Below are 19,357 nucleotides of genomic sequence, written 5' to 3'. Positions count from 1 at the left end.
AAACATTTGGCTGACTCAAACTGCGGCTCGATAGGATTTCATCTCATTGGAATGCGCTCATTGTTATAAACAAAAACGTGATGCTGAGGCGCATCTGCACTACTGGCGAGAATAATTAGACTATTTGACTGTGGGCAGTTTTGTTGTCATTGGATTGGTAATAATTCATCCAGCGGGATTCTGAACGCCTGTGAAACCACTTACAGGTCGTCTTCGATTTGAGATGCTGGTGATTAACTGCGCTTTAATTTTAGCGCTCATGCAAAGTGGGACAGGTGAGTGGCCATCATCTTGAAATTAATTTGATATGACAATATGCGACAATAGGCTATCGACCTACTTGCCAGAATATAGGCTATATCTGGAATTCAAGATCACCATGCATAGGCTATTTTATGACTCTTATGAATAATAGCCTAATAGGCCTATGTTATTTCCCCATTTTTCGATTTGACTTTTTCCCATAATATAGGCCTAATACTTACGTTGGCTACGCCTATATTCGGCGGTATTATGGCGACGACGCAGTGGATAGGAATGTATCATAATAAATTCCATTGTGGGATGAATTGGGCACACAGTGCGTGCCACCAGCTGACGGTTCCGTTATCTGCCTTGTTCTCTTTACAGTTATGAATGGCAAAGGTTAAAACTAGTTATCGATAACTGATAGCGCAGTAGCTTATCACCCAGGCCCGATCCTGACCGATATGCTACTCTAGGCGAGATTTTTTTGGGGTCTGATTTCTGATTGTCTTAACTCACAACCACTAATAAGCTGAGCTTCTCAGTCATTTTTTCTTCACCTCACACTGTAACCTAAGTCAACAAAGTCATTTTTTTAAATATCCATTGCGAATAATAGTTCCTCAAATTTGACAAATCTTTCCAACACTCTCCCCCTGAATAATCAACAAGCCTCGGTGTGAAAGAGCAAAAAAGTACCTGTACAGTTTTCCCTCAAGCAAAAAACAGCTGTGTCTGTCTAGAGCTCACGTGCACAGTAAACTCTGAGGCCCCGGGAGTAGGCTAGTTGATACAATGTTGCAAGTTTGTTATAGCTATAGCTTCCGGCCTGACCCAGTTGATTGATTTGGTACAATGTTGCAATTCAATAGATAGTTCAAGACAAATAAAAAGGAAGGCAGAGAGGCGAAGTAGAGAGATAAATGCGATTGCAAGAACCTGCATTTTCATCATGATATTTTCTAATGTTTTTATTTGTCGGCTTTATGTATTTTTACTTAGTTGACAATGGAAGTTATAGGCCTGCTGCATTGGCCTATAGGCCTAAACTATCTCTGAGTTCCATGCGCTCATTTCTTTAGCCACCAATGGCTCACAGTTTATCAGTGTCCATATGGCAGAGAGCACTATATCAATGTGTCTATATGGCAGAGAGCACTATATCAATGTGTCTATATGGCAGAGGCTGGTGCTCTTGCATTAGTTTATTTTTAACTTGATATATTTGTATCATTTTAATTCAGATTTGTATTAATAACCACGTGACAATGATTTTGATTAACGAAAACGTTATTATTTAAATTAATAATTTCCACGAAAACTGGCATGCAGATCGGTAGAAATGGTAGGATCAATTGTAAGCTTCCCCAAACTTGAAACTCATTATGTCAGATACCCAAGTTTTCAGGCATGGCATTATCTTGTAAAATGCAGTTCATATTTTCTTCTTAGCAATCATCAGCTCAGAAATTGATGAATATGCCTAAAAACTTGAAATTGCTCATTAGCATGACAATTTAGCCCACTGAGTGAAACTCCCTGACAGTAGTCTTGAGTAGCCTAATTCCATTCAATAGGCTATTGTCCATTTTACTTTGACCTGTCCTGTTTTTAGGATATGGTGTGTTTGTTAACATGTTAATTAATATTCACATCCAAGCGCATTTTTATTTAATAGTGCGCCATTTAGGCTATTTGTTGGGAAACATGCATTATGTAAAAAGTATGTTTCATGACATTGTCATAAATTTGGTCGCCCACAGAGGCTATATACTGTTTATACTGTATAGGCTACATGACTTATGTTCGATGACTTTGACAGAGCATTGGTGGAGCGCTACAGTGCTGCGTCTCTCCAACAGCACCGCGTCTCTCCAACAGCACCATGGAGAGGCACGCTGGGCAAGGACAAGCTATATATTGTGTGCCCGAGTTTGGCAAAGTGGGCACTGCTTATCATGGGGCAGCATCAGCGCTCTCCTCAATAGCCTATATGCCACTGGGTGAGAGAAGTTTTCATTGTTTTGGGGCAGAATTATGTGAGGTGCTATGTGTTGTTGGAGGTGTAGGTCGGAAAATGCTGCCCTCATCAATCTGCCACCGCCTAAATCTGATTTACCTGATTTACTCTAATATTATTGGGTTACCGTGGATGATGCAACCTGAGATGCATCTGCTGCACATTGCTTCCTTTCCTGCTGGACACAGTGCATTGACACCCTCCCCATGGGAAAATAGCCTTCAATATGCAGTTACGAGATCTCTTATTTTATATTTATTCTGCATTAACTCTCTCCATCCACCCCATCTTCAGCCTCCAGGTGTGTAGACCATGCCTGCAGTCCTCCCATTAGCAACCTGGCCAGTGGCAGGACCCTCACAACCCTCTCAGGCTGCTGTGGGAATGGGTCCCACCACTCCACATGCCCCACTCCCCTCCACCCCTGTCCAGTTGACCTCCACCCGCCTGCCCACATGGTGGATGATCCCTTCCTGCACCCAGCCACCTGGTGGGCTTCAGGCGTGGGCACTGACCAGGAGGAGGAGGTCCGTCTGGACCTGGAGACCCGTTTCTGTCTGACCCACGTGGTGCTGCAGTTCCACTCACCCAGGCCCGCTGCCATGGCCATGGAGCGCTCGCAGGACTTTGGTCAGACGTGGGAGACGCTCAAGCTGTTTGCACAGAACTGTAGTCTGGCGTTTGGTCTTCCTGATGACACCGGTCAGCCTGGCTCGCTGTGTACGTCCCGGTACTCCAGCGCTAAGCCGTGCAGCAGGGGAGAGGTAAGGGGACAGAATGTCTCATTTACTCTGTGGGGTAAGACACCATTTTAAAAGCACAGTAGACAAACAGTATACAGTAGACCCTTATGTTTCTCAAAAGGTAATATTCCGGATTCTGGGCCCTGGTGGATTAGTTGACCCCTACAGTCCGGAGGGCCTTTCCCAGCTGACCCTCACCAACCTCCGCCTCAGACTTCTCAAGGCCCAGACCTGCCCATTATCTGTGGCACCTTCCACCTCTTCTTCCTCCATTGGACTCTCCAACCCTCCTGCGGACCTGAATCTTCCCCCCCTCACTTCCCCCCAGCCCAGCACAGAGCCTCCTGCCTCAGCTCCCTTTTCCATTTACACTCTCCTGGCTCGAGGGACGTGTCTCTGTCATGGCCATTCAGAACACTGTTTACACAGTGGCGGACAGGACACACTGAAGGACATGGTGAGTGTGGCCTGCTCAGCCTGTGTGTGTGTGTGCGTGCTTTAAAAATGCTTAATTATCTAAGCTTGTCCTTTATTGTGTTAAATAGCCGTGTTTATTGCAGGTGCCTGGCAGGTGTGTATGCACTCACCACACAGTAGGAGAACACTGTGAGAGGTGTGCCCTGCTATACAATGACCGTCCCTGGAGGGCAGCCAATGGCAGCAGTGGGGAGCCACACCCGTGCCACAGTGAGTGCCCTACTAAGAGGGGTCACTGGCCAGACAGTGTTGGGTTGCCAACTTAAATCAAGCTCATGTTGAGAGATTATAGTAATACTTCAACACTGTTTACATTTCAGTTATTACGTTTCATTCAAACATTAATAAAATCTCCTGGAAAAGTTTTGCTTGCAGGGAGGTCAAGACTCCAAGCCAAACCAGGAGTGTTGGCAAACCTACCATTGGGTGTCATCTCATAATCTATCCTTCCAGCTTACTAACCCCTCCATCCTTTCTCCCATCCCATCGTTGTCTCCCTGTGCTCCAGAGTGTGAGTGTCACGGCCATGCGCAGAGTTGTCACTTCTCCCAGAGGGAGTGGCTGTCCTCAGGGGCCACCAGTGGGGGCGTCTGTGACGAATGCCAACACAATACAGCAGGGCGCAGGTGCCAACGCTGTCGCCATGGTTACCACCGCCACCCGGCCATGCCCCTTGGCTCCTCCCACATCTGCACACGTAAGTCAGGACAACCTATGGACAAGTGAAAGTAATATAGAATAATGTCTGAATGCTACATTTCCTCTGTTGTACATTCATTGTTGTCCCACATGTCAGTGAATTCCAGTTATACATAATGTATAACAGTGCTTGAAACTGCAGGCATGGGTGTATATTAAAACATCTGTCTCCCTCTAATGGTGTGGATTTGTAACAGCAGTATGTGGGGGTAGAGACGAAGGAGAAATTAATGTGTATGGTCTTGATAAGTCTTTTTCTCACTCTTTTTCACAGGTTGTTGGTGTGACCCACTGGGCTCATTACCAGCCAGCTCTGGGGAGGAGGGCCCATGGTGCCACCCGAGGAGTGGACAGTGCCACTGCAGACCTGGTGTTGGGGGAACAGGCTGTAGCCACTGTCTCCCTGGGTACTGGGGCTTTGGGGAAGAGGGGTGCAAACCCTGTGCTTGTCCCCAAAACTGTGACCCCCACACTGGAATCTGCCTTGACAGGTAAGCCCTAAGACCATTTTTCTCTACTAAATCCAACATTTCTTATGTGGCTTACTTTCCTATTTCCAGTTTCACTCTACAATAACATCTTCCCTCCATATTCTCGTTGTCACTTCAGCAGCTATGCAAATAACCAGGTTTTCAATGTCCCTATGGGGGGCAAGATTCCTGACATGGACCATGCCTTGACCAATGAGGGTGAGGCAGTGTGGTCAAAGGAACTGGCAGTCTCTGCTATGCACTACACAGGTGAATGATGATGCACACTAGCATTAGAGTTATGCACCACACTACTTAAAGCTTGCCGCCATGGGTTTGAGTAAACATATTAATGTACTGCTGACACTTTCTGTCTATGGCTCCTTCCAGGGAAATGCAACTGTAAGGAGAGGAAGTTGAGGAGTGTCTCAGATCTCTGTAAGACCAAACATGCCTATGGTAAAATATTTCCCAAGGTTCTCACATACTGTACATCCTACATTATTTTAATTTCCCCCTCACTCTGTAATGGGCTCTTGGACATTGGTCAAGCCAAGTGATATAAGCAGTGCATACAGTACTGCAGTGTATGGCGTTTAAATTCCGGTGGGAATTTATGCTGCATTAAGTGTACATTCCATAATTCTTTGATTTATCTGGGTGTCACTGCTTTCAGTGATTATATTTACATCATTTAGCAGACGCTCTTATACAGAGCGACTTACAAATTGGTGCATTCAACTTATGATAGCCAGTGGGACAACCACCTTTTTTTTTATTTTTTTATTTGTTTTATGGGGGGTGGGGGAAGAAGGATTACTTTATACTATTTCAGCTATTCCTTAAAGAGGTAGGGTCCCCAGTGATGTATGTCTCCATGTGTGTCTGTGGCAGTGATCAAAGCCAGTGTGTTGTCTGCTCATGACAAGGGGAGCCACGCAGAGGTACAGGTCAAAGTTCGCAAGGTCCTGCGGTCAGGACAGGTGCCCCTCTCCCAGGGCACACACAGTCTCTACCCCATATCCTGGACTAGCCGGGGGTGCACCTGCCCCATCCTTAATCCAGGTAGCCCAACATATACATCACCAAACAGAACAGAGTATTGTGCTACTATATTCAGTAATGTTCTAAATATCGTCCTTATTTTTCCACAAGGTTGGTAGCTACTCTGTTCACTCTGATATAAGTTATTCTAAACAGGATTGAGGCTGAACTCTCTCTCCTCTCCCTCTTCTTCCAGGTGTGGAGTACATGCTGGCAGGTCCAGAGGAGGCAGGGACGGGGCGGCTGTTGGTCACCATGCAGAGTGTGGTGGTTCCCTGGACCCCCCAACTGGGGGCCCACATATCAGAGGGCCTAAGGCAGGGCTGCCCCTGAACACCATCTCCAAGCCCATAACAGAGCACTCTGAATGGAAACGGACCAGGGGAATCACTGGTTCAGTAGATAATTCAGGAAAGGGACTGAATCTCAATGGATAAGGCTTGACCAAGTGTCTTGACCAATAACTGCTATGGAAGATCTTGCCCATATAAGACTACAACCCTGCCATATCATGCAAAGAGGATGGACTGGATTCTGGAATCTTTTGAGCCATTCTTAGGAAGATGATTTAACTTGAGTCATACCACACACACGGACATAAAAAAAAACATCCCTCTGGAATCTGTTAGACACAAACCCTAGTATACAAGCTTTACAGACGTTCAAAGCCATGCCTTTTATGCCTACTAGGTTCTGTCTCAGTACATTACAGTGCTGCTTTTGACTGCTTATAGTGTACGGCCTTTTTCAGTATCCAGTTCCAATCATTTATTTTTCATGTGAAGTGTGCTAATGAAAATGCAATAAATACACATACTTACTTAAATATTGAGGCACATGAGGCATCCACAAGTGAGTGCACTGCTTCCAGTCGGCAGCCTTCTTGGTGAGGGTTCCCCAGGTCAGGCCACACTCCATCTTCTTTTCTATTGTTCTCCATGTCTCTTTTGGGCGTCCTGGCTTTCTCTTCAGCGTAGTGCAATCGCAGAATGCACGTCTGGTGGTAGTCTAAGTCTACACGCGTTCCAGCCATTGCCATCTTTTCTGCAACAAATAGGGCCTTCAGATTACATAAAAATATACATCTGAGAAATTTAAGTGTTAGGAAAATGTTGCTAATGTCTTAATCTGAAAGGATACAAGGCTCAATGTGTGTGGTGCAGTTTTACCAAAGAATGAACAAGATCCCTGAGGAAGAATCACTTTCAAAGCATCATGGTCCAGTCGTACAGTGAGGGAAAAAAGTATTTGATCCCCTGCTGATTTTGTACGTTTGCCCACTGACAAAGAAATGATCAGTCTATAATTTTAATGGTAGGTTTATTTGAACAGTGAGAGACAGAATAACAACAACAAAAAAACAGAAAAACGCATGTACAAAATGTTATAAATTGATTTGTATTTTAATGAGGGAAATAAGTATTTGACCCCCTCTCAATCAGAAAGATCTCTTAAAGGGAGTGCTCCTAATCTCAGCTTGTTACCTGTATAAAAGACAGCTGTCCACAGAAGCAATCAATCAATCAGATTCCAAACTCTCCACCATGGCCAAGACCAAAGAGCTCTCCAAGAATGTCAGGGACAAGATATTAGACCTACTGTCATGAGAATTTTTATCTCTAATACTAAGCTTTGAATAATTCCCAGAGGTTGTAAGACTCTAGTTAAGTCAGAATTACATTCTCCAGTCTGCAAGAAATCAGCAATTTTTATTCAGAGAGCGCTCTGGCGCTAAAAACACTTTTTATATGCCTTCACACAAAGGAACTTTGCTCCGCCCACCTTTAGGCGGCCTGTGACTTTCCACAGTATAGAATGGTTAAGTTTGACAGTTTCTAGGTTTCCTTTCTCCTGGAATGTGTGTCTCAGCAGTTTCTAACCCCCTTCTCTGTTAGTGGGTTCATTGTCTTATAACTCTTAACACAGTTTACACATTTATACAGTATTGGGGTGGAATCTTTTTAGTCATTATATCTATCAATCCACCCTTTGACAAAATTTTTACACCCTCAGGATAAATGTATTTACAAGCATAATTAACCTCAGAGATTAGTTATATTAACTACTTTCCAATCATAGGTGTTCTTTTTTAGATTTTTCTAAAAAAAATTAACACGTCAGAACCAATGAAAGTTGTAACTAATTGCAGGTTATCAGAGTCAAAGTCCTTGTTATCCACCAAGCCTGGAGGATCGCATTTCACATTCCACTGGTCAGAGTCCGGAGTCGGTTTATATCTCATCATCTGTTGAGACACTGCATTCTCCAACGCCTGACTCACCAACCCTCGGACACAGGGAATAAGACAACAAACACACAATACAAGCATACCCATACAGGCAATAACTGCCCCCAAAATTGTGGCTTCTATGGTTTTCCATTTCCCAAACATTTCATCAAACCATCCGGTCACAGAGGTATTGATTCCAGAATTCTCAGCCCACTCCTTGCTTAAAGCTGTTAACCCCATCAGAGCTCTTGCCACAGCACCGTCTGGTGCTGTGTTGTTGGGGATAAATGTGCAACAATGGCCAACATTCTACAGACACCCTTTTCTACCAGCAACATATCTAGAGCCAACCTATTTTGCCAAGTCATGAGCGAGGTGGCGGATAATTGATCTGAGATTCCCCTCACTGCATCTCTAGTCTGGTTCACAAACCGTTGTTGGCTGTAATATATATATAATTAATCCAATCCACATTTTTATTGATTGTTACCCACCAAAAGAACGTTGTAGTAAATCCTTCCCCTACTTGATTCATAGCTTTATATTCACCCGGTAACCCCCTTGGTATCCCAATTGTATCCATCCAAATAGTGCTATTCTCCTTCTGGTCAAAACTCCTCCTACGTCTGTTTAACCCTTTCCTTGGTTTCCGGTCACTAATTCTAACTGGCTGAACCAGTAGAACCGGGGCGCAGGTACCTACCCACCCTTTTGGCCTTGTCTGCCTTATACGGCCTTTACTGGTACACGCCCACCACCCATCGGTTACAGGGGCTGTAAGGTTCAGAATTCTCTCCTGTGCTTCCGAACCTAAGTCAGTCACATTACTACTATTTCCAATTGACAATTTGTGATGTCTTTGTTTCTCTTTAACCCCCATCTGGATGTCCAGTCCCGGCCGGTCTCATATCCCCGTCCCCAAGTGTGTTTAAACACTTGAGTCCAAGAACAATCCGCTGTGGGGCCCGAACACAAATATGATGGGGTATTATTCCATTCTGTTGCTTGTTGACATGTACCCCACCCGTTGGCTACGTCCCTAACCCTTATTTTGAATCCTACAGTCTGCCCTCTGACTCCTATTTTGTAGGTTACTCGTCCCTGACGGTCAGTATGTCGGGTCGCTTCTCTTTTACTTCTTAACAATGGTAAGGGCATAGCGTAATTGGTGCGGGTGGTGGTGGATCTTGACATATCAGGACCATTGCCGAGACTATAATGCAGCTCAGGGTTACCCATATTCCCAAAAACCACCAACCCTCTCCTGCCCTTAGTCTTTCTGCTTGGTACCACCCCATACTCACACCCTAAGAACACACTACAGTGATGATAGGTCGGGGTAGGAGATCTTCGTTATCAGAGGTGTTCCCCGGACCCTATTGGTCCAGTTCTTTTCGCTAATTCTGCGTGTGTTCAGTGGTGCTTGTATGTGTTCTTACCTTTTTGCAGTGGGTAACGTGGACCCACTGCATTCTAATGGCAAAGGCGGTGACTAATATAACCTGATAGGGCCCTTCCCAACAGGCCTGCTTCCAGTCTTTCTTCTTTAGGGATCCACACCAGTCACCTGGTTGGAAAGAGTGGGTCACCTTCTCCTTTAGTTCACCTGTGGGGCACAAAACCTTTGACATATGGGTGTGGTTAATAAACAACCTTCTCATGTGTTCGGCTAGAGTGCTCTCAGTCTCTCTCTACCTGCTCTGGTCCTCCTAACTTGGGCATTCTATATGGTCTACCAAATACTTTCTCAAATGGCAATAACCCTTCTTTATCTGGAGTTATCATGATCATCATTAATACTATCGGTAGACATTGTACCCAATTTCTTCCTGCACTCCTGTGTGTTTTCCTTAACCCCTCTCTAATCATACCGTTCATATTAGTATTTTCTTTCTAGACTGTATCCAAATATTTTAAAAAAAAGTATTTAGTCCTCTCCTCCATCTAGTTATCTTTAATCCTACCATCTACCATCACCCCCCTGTTGACACATGTCTCTGCCCATGTGTCAATATTTCCACATCTCTAAACAATCACTTAGGTAATATTGGTAAATTATCCTTAGTAATACAATCAATCAATCCCTTATCTTGTAAAAACACTCATGTTTAGTTTAAACTCTGTTCAACCCCGGCTCTCCCGGGCTTGACCTGAAGACTGATGGTTGGACATGACAGATCCATACTTAAATCTTTCAAACATACACACACAGTGAAATGACCCAATTCAGTTATTTGCCTAGCAAAAAATAATTCTAACTCTATGTTCGTGATTAACCCAGTTTTATCTCATAGTCCACTAAAACAATCTCCCTCATCAAAAGCTAAGACTGTTTGGGAAGTGAGCTACTTTTTTTTTACCTCTATGAATTGTTCCTCCACCTCAGAGTTCCAAATTACTTTATCATGGGCTGCCATTGCCTTCCCATAGATAAGATCACTTTATTTACCTGTATGCAGTGCATAATGGGGTACCCACGCTCTACAGTAGTTTATCATTCCCAAAAAGTTCATCATTTGTTTCTTGTTTAACAGTTTTGGTGCTCCAAGTATAGCAGTTTTCCTGGATGAGTTTAACGTTCGCCCCTCCTGAGTTATTGTATGTCCTAAGTAAATCACCTCGCTCTGCCAGAGCTGAAGTTTCCTTTTGCTAACTTTGTCCCTGTTCTGCCATAAAGGTTAACAATTGGAGTGTATCTTTCTTACATCCCTCTTGAGTGGGATTAGCCAATAGAATATCATCTACATAAATTAAAATTTGACTTCCTTCCTGAGGTTCAAACTTTCCCAAATTCCTAGTTATAGCCTGGGAAAAGATTGTAGGACTTTCCGAGTAGCCTTGTGGCATCATAGCGTAAGTCCATTTCCTTCCCTGGAATGTAAAGCCAAACCACCCCTGACTATTTGGATGAACTGGGATACTAAAGAAAGCATTAGCTAAATCAATCACCGTGAAATAGGAGTTCTCTGGTTTCAATTGGCTCAGCAAAGTATGTGGATCTGGTACACATGGAGCTCTGGGAATTATATTTTTATTAACCCCCTGCAAGTCCATGACCATCCTCCAGTTGGCGCTGGGTGTCGCTTTTTTAACAGGAAATACTGGAGAGTTGCATTGTGCCTCATCTCCAGGAATTAGCACCCCTCCCTTAAGTAAATGCTCAAATGTGGGTGTTATCCCTTTTATTGCTTCTGGCTTATAGGATATTGCTTTTGGTATGGCCTGTGATCGGATCGAGGAACCACTTGCACTGGAGCTACTCCCTTAATTAGCCCCACATCGGCAGGTCCTTGTGACCATAAATTGAACGGGATTGCTGCTAACTCATCTTCCTGTTCCTGAGTTAAGAAAATATCTTCCTGTCATTTGTCAAAACTTGTCTCTAGGTGGACCCCGGGTTGGGTTTTTGCTCTCCAATTCAACTTTCTTCTGTATCTCCCAGTGGAGTGGCTATACTGATCCCCATTTGGTGCACTCTGCCAGTCAGTGATGTTCTTACCCTGCGTTACCCATTTTCCTAGTGATAACCATTCCTCTGAAGGTTCTTTGACTAGGGAAACATGGGGGCTCCACCTTTCTCTGTACAGTCTCTGGCTCTGTGGTCCCAACCCCACCTCTACAGCTGCACGTGTGTTATCATAGTGAACCCATTTTAACCCAATTGTTCTTTCTGTGGTTTTGAACAATTCTTCCTCATAAACTGGGTCAGGGCCTGGGTGCTCATTATATCACAATGTACAGTGTAAGTCATCTACCGTCATCTTGGTTGGTCCAGTCACTAAATCATTCGCAAGGTCTACCAGTGATTTAGGTATGTCTGTAAGTCCCCCTCTCAGTAAATCCTGGCTATACCAATAGCATGGCTCTCCCTCCCCGCTCACTACCATGTTATCCCTTACTACATATGCCTTCATACCCCTCTCAGTCGGTGTTACAGCTACGTTCAACTGAGTCATAGCATCTCTTCCTAGTAGATTAACTGGCTTAATTTCAGTACAGGTATGCATACTTCTCCTCCTGAATTTTCATGTTGTAAAGTCACAGGAGCTGATAACCGCTCTATAAATTGATGGCCTGAGGCAAAGCGTACTAGGAATTTTCCCCCCCTTTAAATTTCATATTTCATTCATTAGCCAATATAATCCCTTACTCCGCATAAGTAAGCCTTGCTATTTTATCCCATGCATCTATTAAAAAGATTTGTTTGAGACTTTGTCTCCTACTCTCACCTTAACATAATACTATAGGAGACTTCCATCGATCCTGGAAAAAAACTCCCACTCAGAAGACACTAGATAATACCATGTTTCATTAAGTTCACTACACCTTCTACTATAAACCTATAACCCCTTTCTAGTACTTTAATCATCACAACCGGTTGCATTGATGTTTTAAAATATAAACCTATTGTTTAATAACTTCATAACATACAAAAAATGTCTACTTCTTCATAAGCCTAATAGTAACAACTATCTCCCATTGTTCAACATATCATAAACAGATTATCGTTTTTAGAATTAATGAACTGTCTGCATAACTCACCATTGTTTAAACAAACGATATGTAATAATAATAATGACCAATTATCAAATAACGTTCCATATTCAACTATCTAGACATGTTCTTCATATCATCCCAATGCTTCCTACATACAGTGGGGAGAACAAGTATTTGATACACTGCCGATTTTGCAGGTTTTCCTACTTACAAAGCATGTAGAGGTCTGTAATTTTTATCATAGGTACACTTCAACTGTGAGAGACGGAATCTAAAATAAAAATCCAGAAAATCACATTGTATGATTTTTAAGTAATTAATTTGCATTTTATTGCATGACATAAGTATTTGATACATCAGAAAAGCAGAACTTAATATTTGGTACAGAAACCTTTGTTTGCAATTACAGAGATCATACGTTTCCTGTAGGTCTTGACCAGGTTTGCACACACTGCAGCAGGGATTTTGGCCCACTACTCCATACAGACCTTCTCCAGATCCTTCATGTTTCGGGGCTGTCGCTGGGCAATACGGACTTTCAGCTCCCTCCAAAGATGTCCTATTGGGTTCAGGTCTGGAGACTGGCTAGGCCACTCCAGGACCTTGAGATGCTTCTTACGGAGCCACTCCTTAGTTGCCCTGGCTGTGTGTTTCGGGTCGTTGTCATGCTTGAAGACCCAGCCACGACCCATCTTCAATGCTCTTACTGAGGGAAGGAGGTTGTTGGCCAAGATCTCGCAATATATGGCCCCATCCATCCTCCTCTCAATACGGTGCAGTCATCCTGTCCCCTTTGCAGAAAAGCATCCCCAAAGAATGATGTTTCCACCTCCATGCTTCACGGTTGGCATGGTGTTCTTGGGGTTGTACTCATCCTTCTTCTTCCTCCAAACACGGCGAGTGGAGTTTAGACCAAAAAGCTCTATTTTTGTCTCATCAGACCACATGACCTTCTCCAATTCCTCCTCTGGATCATCCAGATGGTCATTGGCAAACTTCAGATGGGCCTGGACATGCGCTGGTTTGAGCAGGGGGACCTTGCGTGCGCTGCAGGATTTTAATCCATGACGGCGTAGTGTGTTACTAATGGTTTTCTTTGAGACTGTGGTCCCAGCTCTCTTCAGGTCATTGATCAGGTCCTGCCGTGTAGTTCTGGGCTGATCCCTCACCTTCCTCATGATCATTGATGCCCCACAAGGTGAGATCTTGCATGGAGCCCCAGACCGAGGGTGATTGACCGTCATCTTGAACTTCTTCCATTTTCTAATAATTGCGCCAACAGTTGTTGCCTTCTCACCAAGCTGCTTGCCTATTGTCCTGTAGCCCATCCCAGCCTTGTGCAGGTCTACAATTTTATCCCTGATGTCCTTACACAACTCTCTGGTCTTGGCCATTGTGGAGAGGTTGGAGTCTGTTTGATTGAGTGTGTGGACAGGTGTCTTTTATACAGGGAACGAGTTCAAACAGGTGCAGTTAATGCAGGTAATGAGTGGAGAACAGGAGGGCTTCTTAAAGAAAAACTAACAGGTCTGTGAGAGCCGGAATTCTTACTGGTTGGTAGGTGATCAAATACTTATGTCATGCAATAAAATGCAAATTAATTACTTAAAAATCATACAATGTGATTTTCTGGATTTTTGTTTTAGATTCCGTCTCTCACAGTTGAAGTGTACCTATGATAAAAATTACAGACCTCTACATGCTTTGTAAGTAGGAAAACCTGCAAAATCGGCAGTGTATCAAATACTTGTTCTCCCCACTGTATGTCAATATAGCCCACTTATCACTACTTCCTTTCACCCTCTTACATAATCATGTCATTAGTAAATTGTCTCCACAAAGCACTACTACCTAATAATATATTTTCATTCCCCTAAATATAAATAATTATTTTTTTCAACAATCCAATTCAACATGTCTCATCACCCACTTAACTTACTTACTTTGTAACACAGAAAAACCCTCTACAATATCTATTAGTCTCTTTCACTAACTTTCCATATAATGGTACTTTAACGGATGACAAATTATTTCTAAATTATAGTAAAAATAAACAAAACATCTATTCACATCGATGCAACTTTAATTACTATGTTCTACCATCTGCTATGTGTTGGTAAGAAAATCTCTCCCGTATAATGTTATAAATTCACCTAGTGATCTAGGTCAATAGCATCAATGTAAAAGTTTTGCTTTCTGTCCCTACCTGGGTTTGATCCAGGAACCCTCTACACACATCCACAACATTCACCATCGAAACACCGTTACCCGTTGCTCCACAAAATCTGCGATCCTTGCAAAGCAAGGTAAACAACTACTTCCATGTCACTTAGCAAGTTACGTCACCACTCTAAACGTCACTAGTTCGCAACACTAACTAGCTAGCCCTTTCATACCAAACATTCAACCCCCTATGACTTCCTCAGCAACCATTGATCCCCATTACCAGAACTGGGCGGTGGCCGTTTGTAGGTCTTTTCTCCCTTTCCACCCCGATTATCCCACTTCTCCCTTTCCTTTATGTCTGCAGTCGCGATGGTTATGGCCTGTTTTGTTACAGTATATACACGGGGCCCCACACTCTCTGGCAAAGTGCCCTCCCTTGTTACAGTTAAAGCACTTATTCCCTCCCCCATAGCCCTCACTCTTTCCTGCCCTATCTCCTCTCTCTCTCCTGGGTCTCTACCCCTACCAGCTATTTCGCCTAGTGTGGCTATTAAATACTCCGCTCCCTGTCCTAATTTTCTTCTACACACAACAACCTCATCATCTGGGTTTTCTTTCCAAGCCAGTTCTGCCAGGACTGGATATAACCTTTCTGGCCTCTTCTCTGGGGGAGGCACTGACCTCAACCTTCACTTCTCTTTCCCTCTGCATAACTCCCTTTTTCCTTCTCTGACCTTCCTCGCTCTTCCGAGCCTCAGAGAGCCACACCCTAGCCGTGTCTAGCCCTTCTACTCGCTGTTTCTTTAGATCAGTTCCACAGTTTACATGCATCTAACTTGTCTACATCGAGACGTCCAATAAACCCATACTTTTTCCTCCATCTGGGTCCATTGTATATATTCCTTTCATCCTTTAACACCATATACCTCTCATCCTCGGTTAACTCCGGGACCTCCTTTGAGGATTTGCTTCCCATGGTAGCTAAACTCCTCTGCTATTCTCTACTGAGTATTTTGTACAATTATTTTATGCCTATTAACAAATCACTAGGTCTCACACGTATTTTAATTAGATAAAATAATTATTCAAGATTCTAAGTATAAGTTATCACTTTTAATTACTTATTAGGTGTCAAATGATTTTACGACTTTAATGTCTTATACGTTTTATCGTATATTCCTTCCTTGAAATAATTAATTATCGCGATTTTTGATGGATCATTAGGTCTCACACGTATACAACCTTATGATTATTAGTTAACACTATCGGTAACCCGGAGTTTGTAAGGCTCCAATTTCATGAAATGGATAGAGTTATGGCAAATCTCCAGTTGTTTATGACTTTTGACTTGTTTAATGTATCTATCTCACACGATGATCATTATCTCCCTTCCTGTTTATATTGTAAAGACTGTATCTTGTACAATCTCAATATTAACTAGTTTATATTGGTATCGACCTGTATACCTTGTGTCAATTGCGGACCCACTTCCTTCCTTCCTTTTGATCTACACCCGGCACATGGTTTTCTCTAGCGAAAAACGGTTTACTGGATGACGATCCCTTTTTGGATTATCGACGGATTACTACCCTCACTACAGCAGATTTAAACTGTTCATTTTTTTCCTACTGCAGTTTCAAAATATCAATCCCCCAAAACCCATGAATAAAAATTACTGACCTTATCCTTGCAGCTGGGATATAAATCTCAATTTTGGTGATCTCATCACTGTTTCTGTCGTCTACCAGTTTTGCCACCGGCCTGTAAATAACCCCCAATCTCAGAGGCCAGGTCTTTGTCTATACGGATGTATCATCCGCCCGTGCACGGTTTTCGGTGTCCCCCGGAACGACAGAAAACGGATTTTGAGATCCGGCTCGAAGGACAAATTGTCATGAGAATTTCTATCTCTAATACTAAGCTTTGAATAATTCCCAGAAGTTGTAAGACTCTAGTTAATTAAGAATTAAAAAAATTCTCCAGTCTGCAAGAAATCAGCAATTTTTATTCAGAGAGCGCTCTGGCGCTAAAAACACACACAGGCTTTTTATATGCCTTCACACAAAGGAACTTTGCTCCGCCCACCTTTAGGCGGCCTGTGACTTTACACAGTATAGAATGGTTAAGTTTGACAGTTTCCAGGTTTTCTTTCTCCTGGAATGTTTGTCTCAGCAGTTTCTAACCCCCTTCTCTGTTAGTGGGTTTATTGTCTTATAACTAACACAGTTTACACATTTATACAGTATTGGGGTGGAGTCCTTTTAGTCATTATAATAAACATACAAATTCATCTATCACCTACACAAGGCTGGAATGGGCTACAAGACCATCGCCAAGCAGCTTGGTGAGAAGATTTGCAAATGGAAGAAACACAAAATAACTGTCAATCTCCCTCGGCCTGGGGCTCCATGCAAGATCTCACCTTGTGGAGTTGCAATGATCATGAGAACGGTGAGGAATCAGCCCAGAACTACACGGGAGGATCTTGTCAATTATCTCAAGGCAGCTGGGACCATAGTCACCAAGAAAACAATTGGTAACACACTACGCCGTGAAGGACTGAAATCCTGCAGCGCCTGCAAGGTCCCCCTGCTCAAGAAAGCACATATACATGCCCGTCTGAAGTTTGCCAATGAACATCTGAATGATTCAAAGGAGAACTGGGTGAAAGTGTTGTGGTCAGATGAGACCAAAATGGAGCTCTTTGGCATCAACTCAACTCGCCATGTTTGGAGGAGGAATGCTGCCTGTGACCCCAAAAACACCATCCCCACCGTGAAACATGGAGGTGGAAACATTATGCTTTGGGCGTGTTTTTCTTCTAAGGGGACAGGACAACTTCACCGCATCAAAGGGACGATGGACAGGGCCATGCACCATCAAATCTTGGGTGAGAACCTCCTTCCCTCAGCCAGGGCATTGAAAATGGGTCGTGGATGGGTATTCCAGCATGACAATGACCCAAAACACACGGCCAAGGCAACAAAGGAGTGTAGTAACCAAAAAAGTGTTAAACAAATCAAAATATATTTTATATTTGAGATTCTTAGTAGCCACCCTTTGCCTTGGTGAAAGCTTTGCACACTCTTGGCCTCATGAGGTAGTCTCCTGGAATGCATTTCAATTAACAGGTGTGCCTTCTTAAAAGTCAATTTGTGTAATTTCTTTCATTCTTAATGCGTTTCAGCCAATCAGTTGTATTGTGACAAGATAGGGGTGGTATACAGAAGATAGCCCTATTTGGTAAAAGACCAAGTCCATATTATGGCAAGAACAGCTCAAATAAGCAAAGAGAAACGACAGTCCATCATTACTTTAAGACATGAAGGTCAGTCAATCCGGAAAATTTCAAGAACTTTAATGTTTCTTCAAGTGCAGTCGCAAAAAACATCAAGCGCTATGATGAAACTGGCTCTCATGAGGAACGCCACAGGAAAGGAAGACCCAGAGTTACCTCTGCTGCAGAGGATAAGTTCATTAGAGTTACCAGCCACAGAAATTGCAGCCCAAATAAATGCTTCACAGAGTTCAAGTAACAGACACATCTAAAAATCAACTGTTCAGAGGAGACTGCGTGAATCAGGCCTTCATGGTCGAATTGCTGCAAAGAATTTAACACTTTTTTGGTTACAACATGATTCCATGTGTTATTTCATAGTGTTGATGTCTTCACTATTATTCTACCATGTAGAAAATAGTAAAAACAAAGAAAATCCCTTGAATGAGTAGGTGTGTCCAAACTTTTGACTGGTACTGTATGTAGGCTAATGAGCTTGTCTTATGCTTTAAGCACACAGTGATTCAATAATTAAGACACACAAATGACTCAAGAGGGAGCCAGAGATCAAGATAGCCTAACTAGATGAAAAAAACCTGTTCCCAACCCTCCTCCTCCCCTTGCTGCTGGCCTTCGCTCCTGAAGTTGCCGGTAATGGGATACACCACGGGTCGGCAACCTTTTCAATTTGGAGTACCAATGTAATCTTACCTTTTCTACTGATCTGCGTGCTAGTTATGATTTTCAAAATGCACCTTTTCGTGGAACAGTTTCATTTAATTTATAATAAAGTCTAAGTATCTCAAAATCATTATCATGTGGTTAATCAAAATTATAAAAGTAACTTTATTGCCATTGCCAACTATGTAGGCAAAAAATTGCATACATAAAGCCAACAAATAAAAACATTGCAGCCTGGAGGTAGAAAATATCTTGATAGAAATAAATATCCTATAAATCACATTGGCTACACATGGCCTGTCTGCAAGGAACTTGAAACATTGTATCAACTTTCAACTTTGTCTGGCCTGAAGCTCACGCTAGCAAACTAAAGTGTTTCCCGCGCCAGTGAGCTCAGGACAGACACAGCTGTAGACTATTTGTGCAAGGGATAAGAAGTAATCAGGTAGGCCTATTTTACCACGCTTCCACCGGATCAGAGGATGACATTTTTCCCCTTTTCACACCAGTGGTTATCGATTTTTCAAATTGACAATAGTTCCTCAACGTAGCCTTTTCTCAATGGATGTAAAAACAGACTTTGTTTACTTGCTGTTTGAGGTGAAGAAAAAATTACTTTGAGATGCTCCACAGTGGTGGTGAGTTAAGACAATCAGAAATACTATCAGATCCCCAAATGGGCACATTTATAGGTCTACATTTGCACGCAGGCCAGGTATCCTAGGCCTACTTCTATACATAATCAGGCGTGCATCCTTAAATCAACATTGACAGGAGCGCTACAAACAAAAAGACAACTCTGTAAAT

General features: G+C 43.0%; 1 protein-coding gene across 1 annotated transcript; it reads left to right on the top strand.

Annotated features, from left to right (window-relative positions):
• Positions 1 to 223: 223 nt before the first annotated feature.
• Positions 224 to 6,032, top strand: LOC311133735 (netrin-4-like; the record flags this gene model as incomplete). Its single annotated transcript, XM_084167284.1, has 10 exons — positions 224 to 275; positions 2,561 to 3,030; positions 3,131 to 3,466; positions 3,570 to 3,696; positions 3,995 to 4,183; positions 4,460 to 4,676; positions 4,798 to 4,925; positions 5,046 to 5,114; positions 5,550 to 5,720; positions 5,896 to 6,032. The coding sequence occupies 10 exons, from the start codon at positions 224 to 226 to the stop codon at positions 6,030 to 6,032; spliced, it is 1,896 nt and encodes a 631-aa protein (XP_084023410.1).
• Positions 6,033 to 19,357: the final 13,325 nt, after the last annotated feature.

Source organism: Coregonus lavaretus (genome assembly GCF_964263955.1).
Source record: "Coregonus lavaretus genome assembly, chromosome: 8".
Taxonomy (NCBI): domain Eukaryota; kingdom Metazoa; phylum Chordata; class Actinopteri; order Salmoniformes; family Salmonidae; genus Coregonus; species Coregonus lavaretus.
This window is presented reverse-complemented; position numbering and strand designations above follow the sequence as displayed.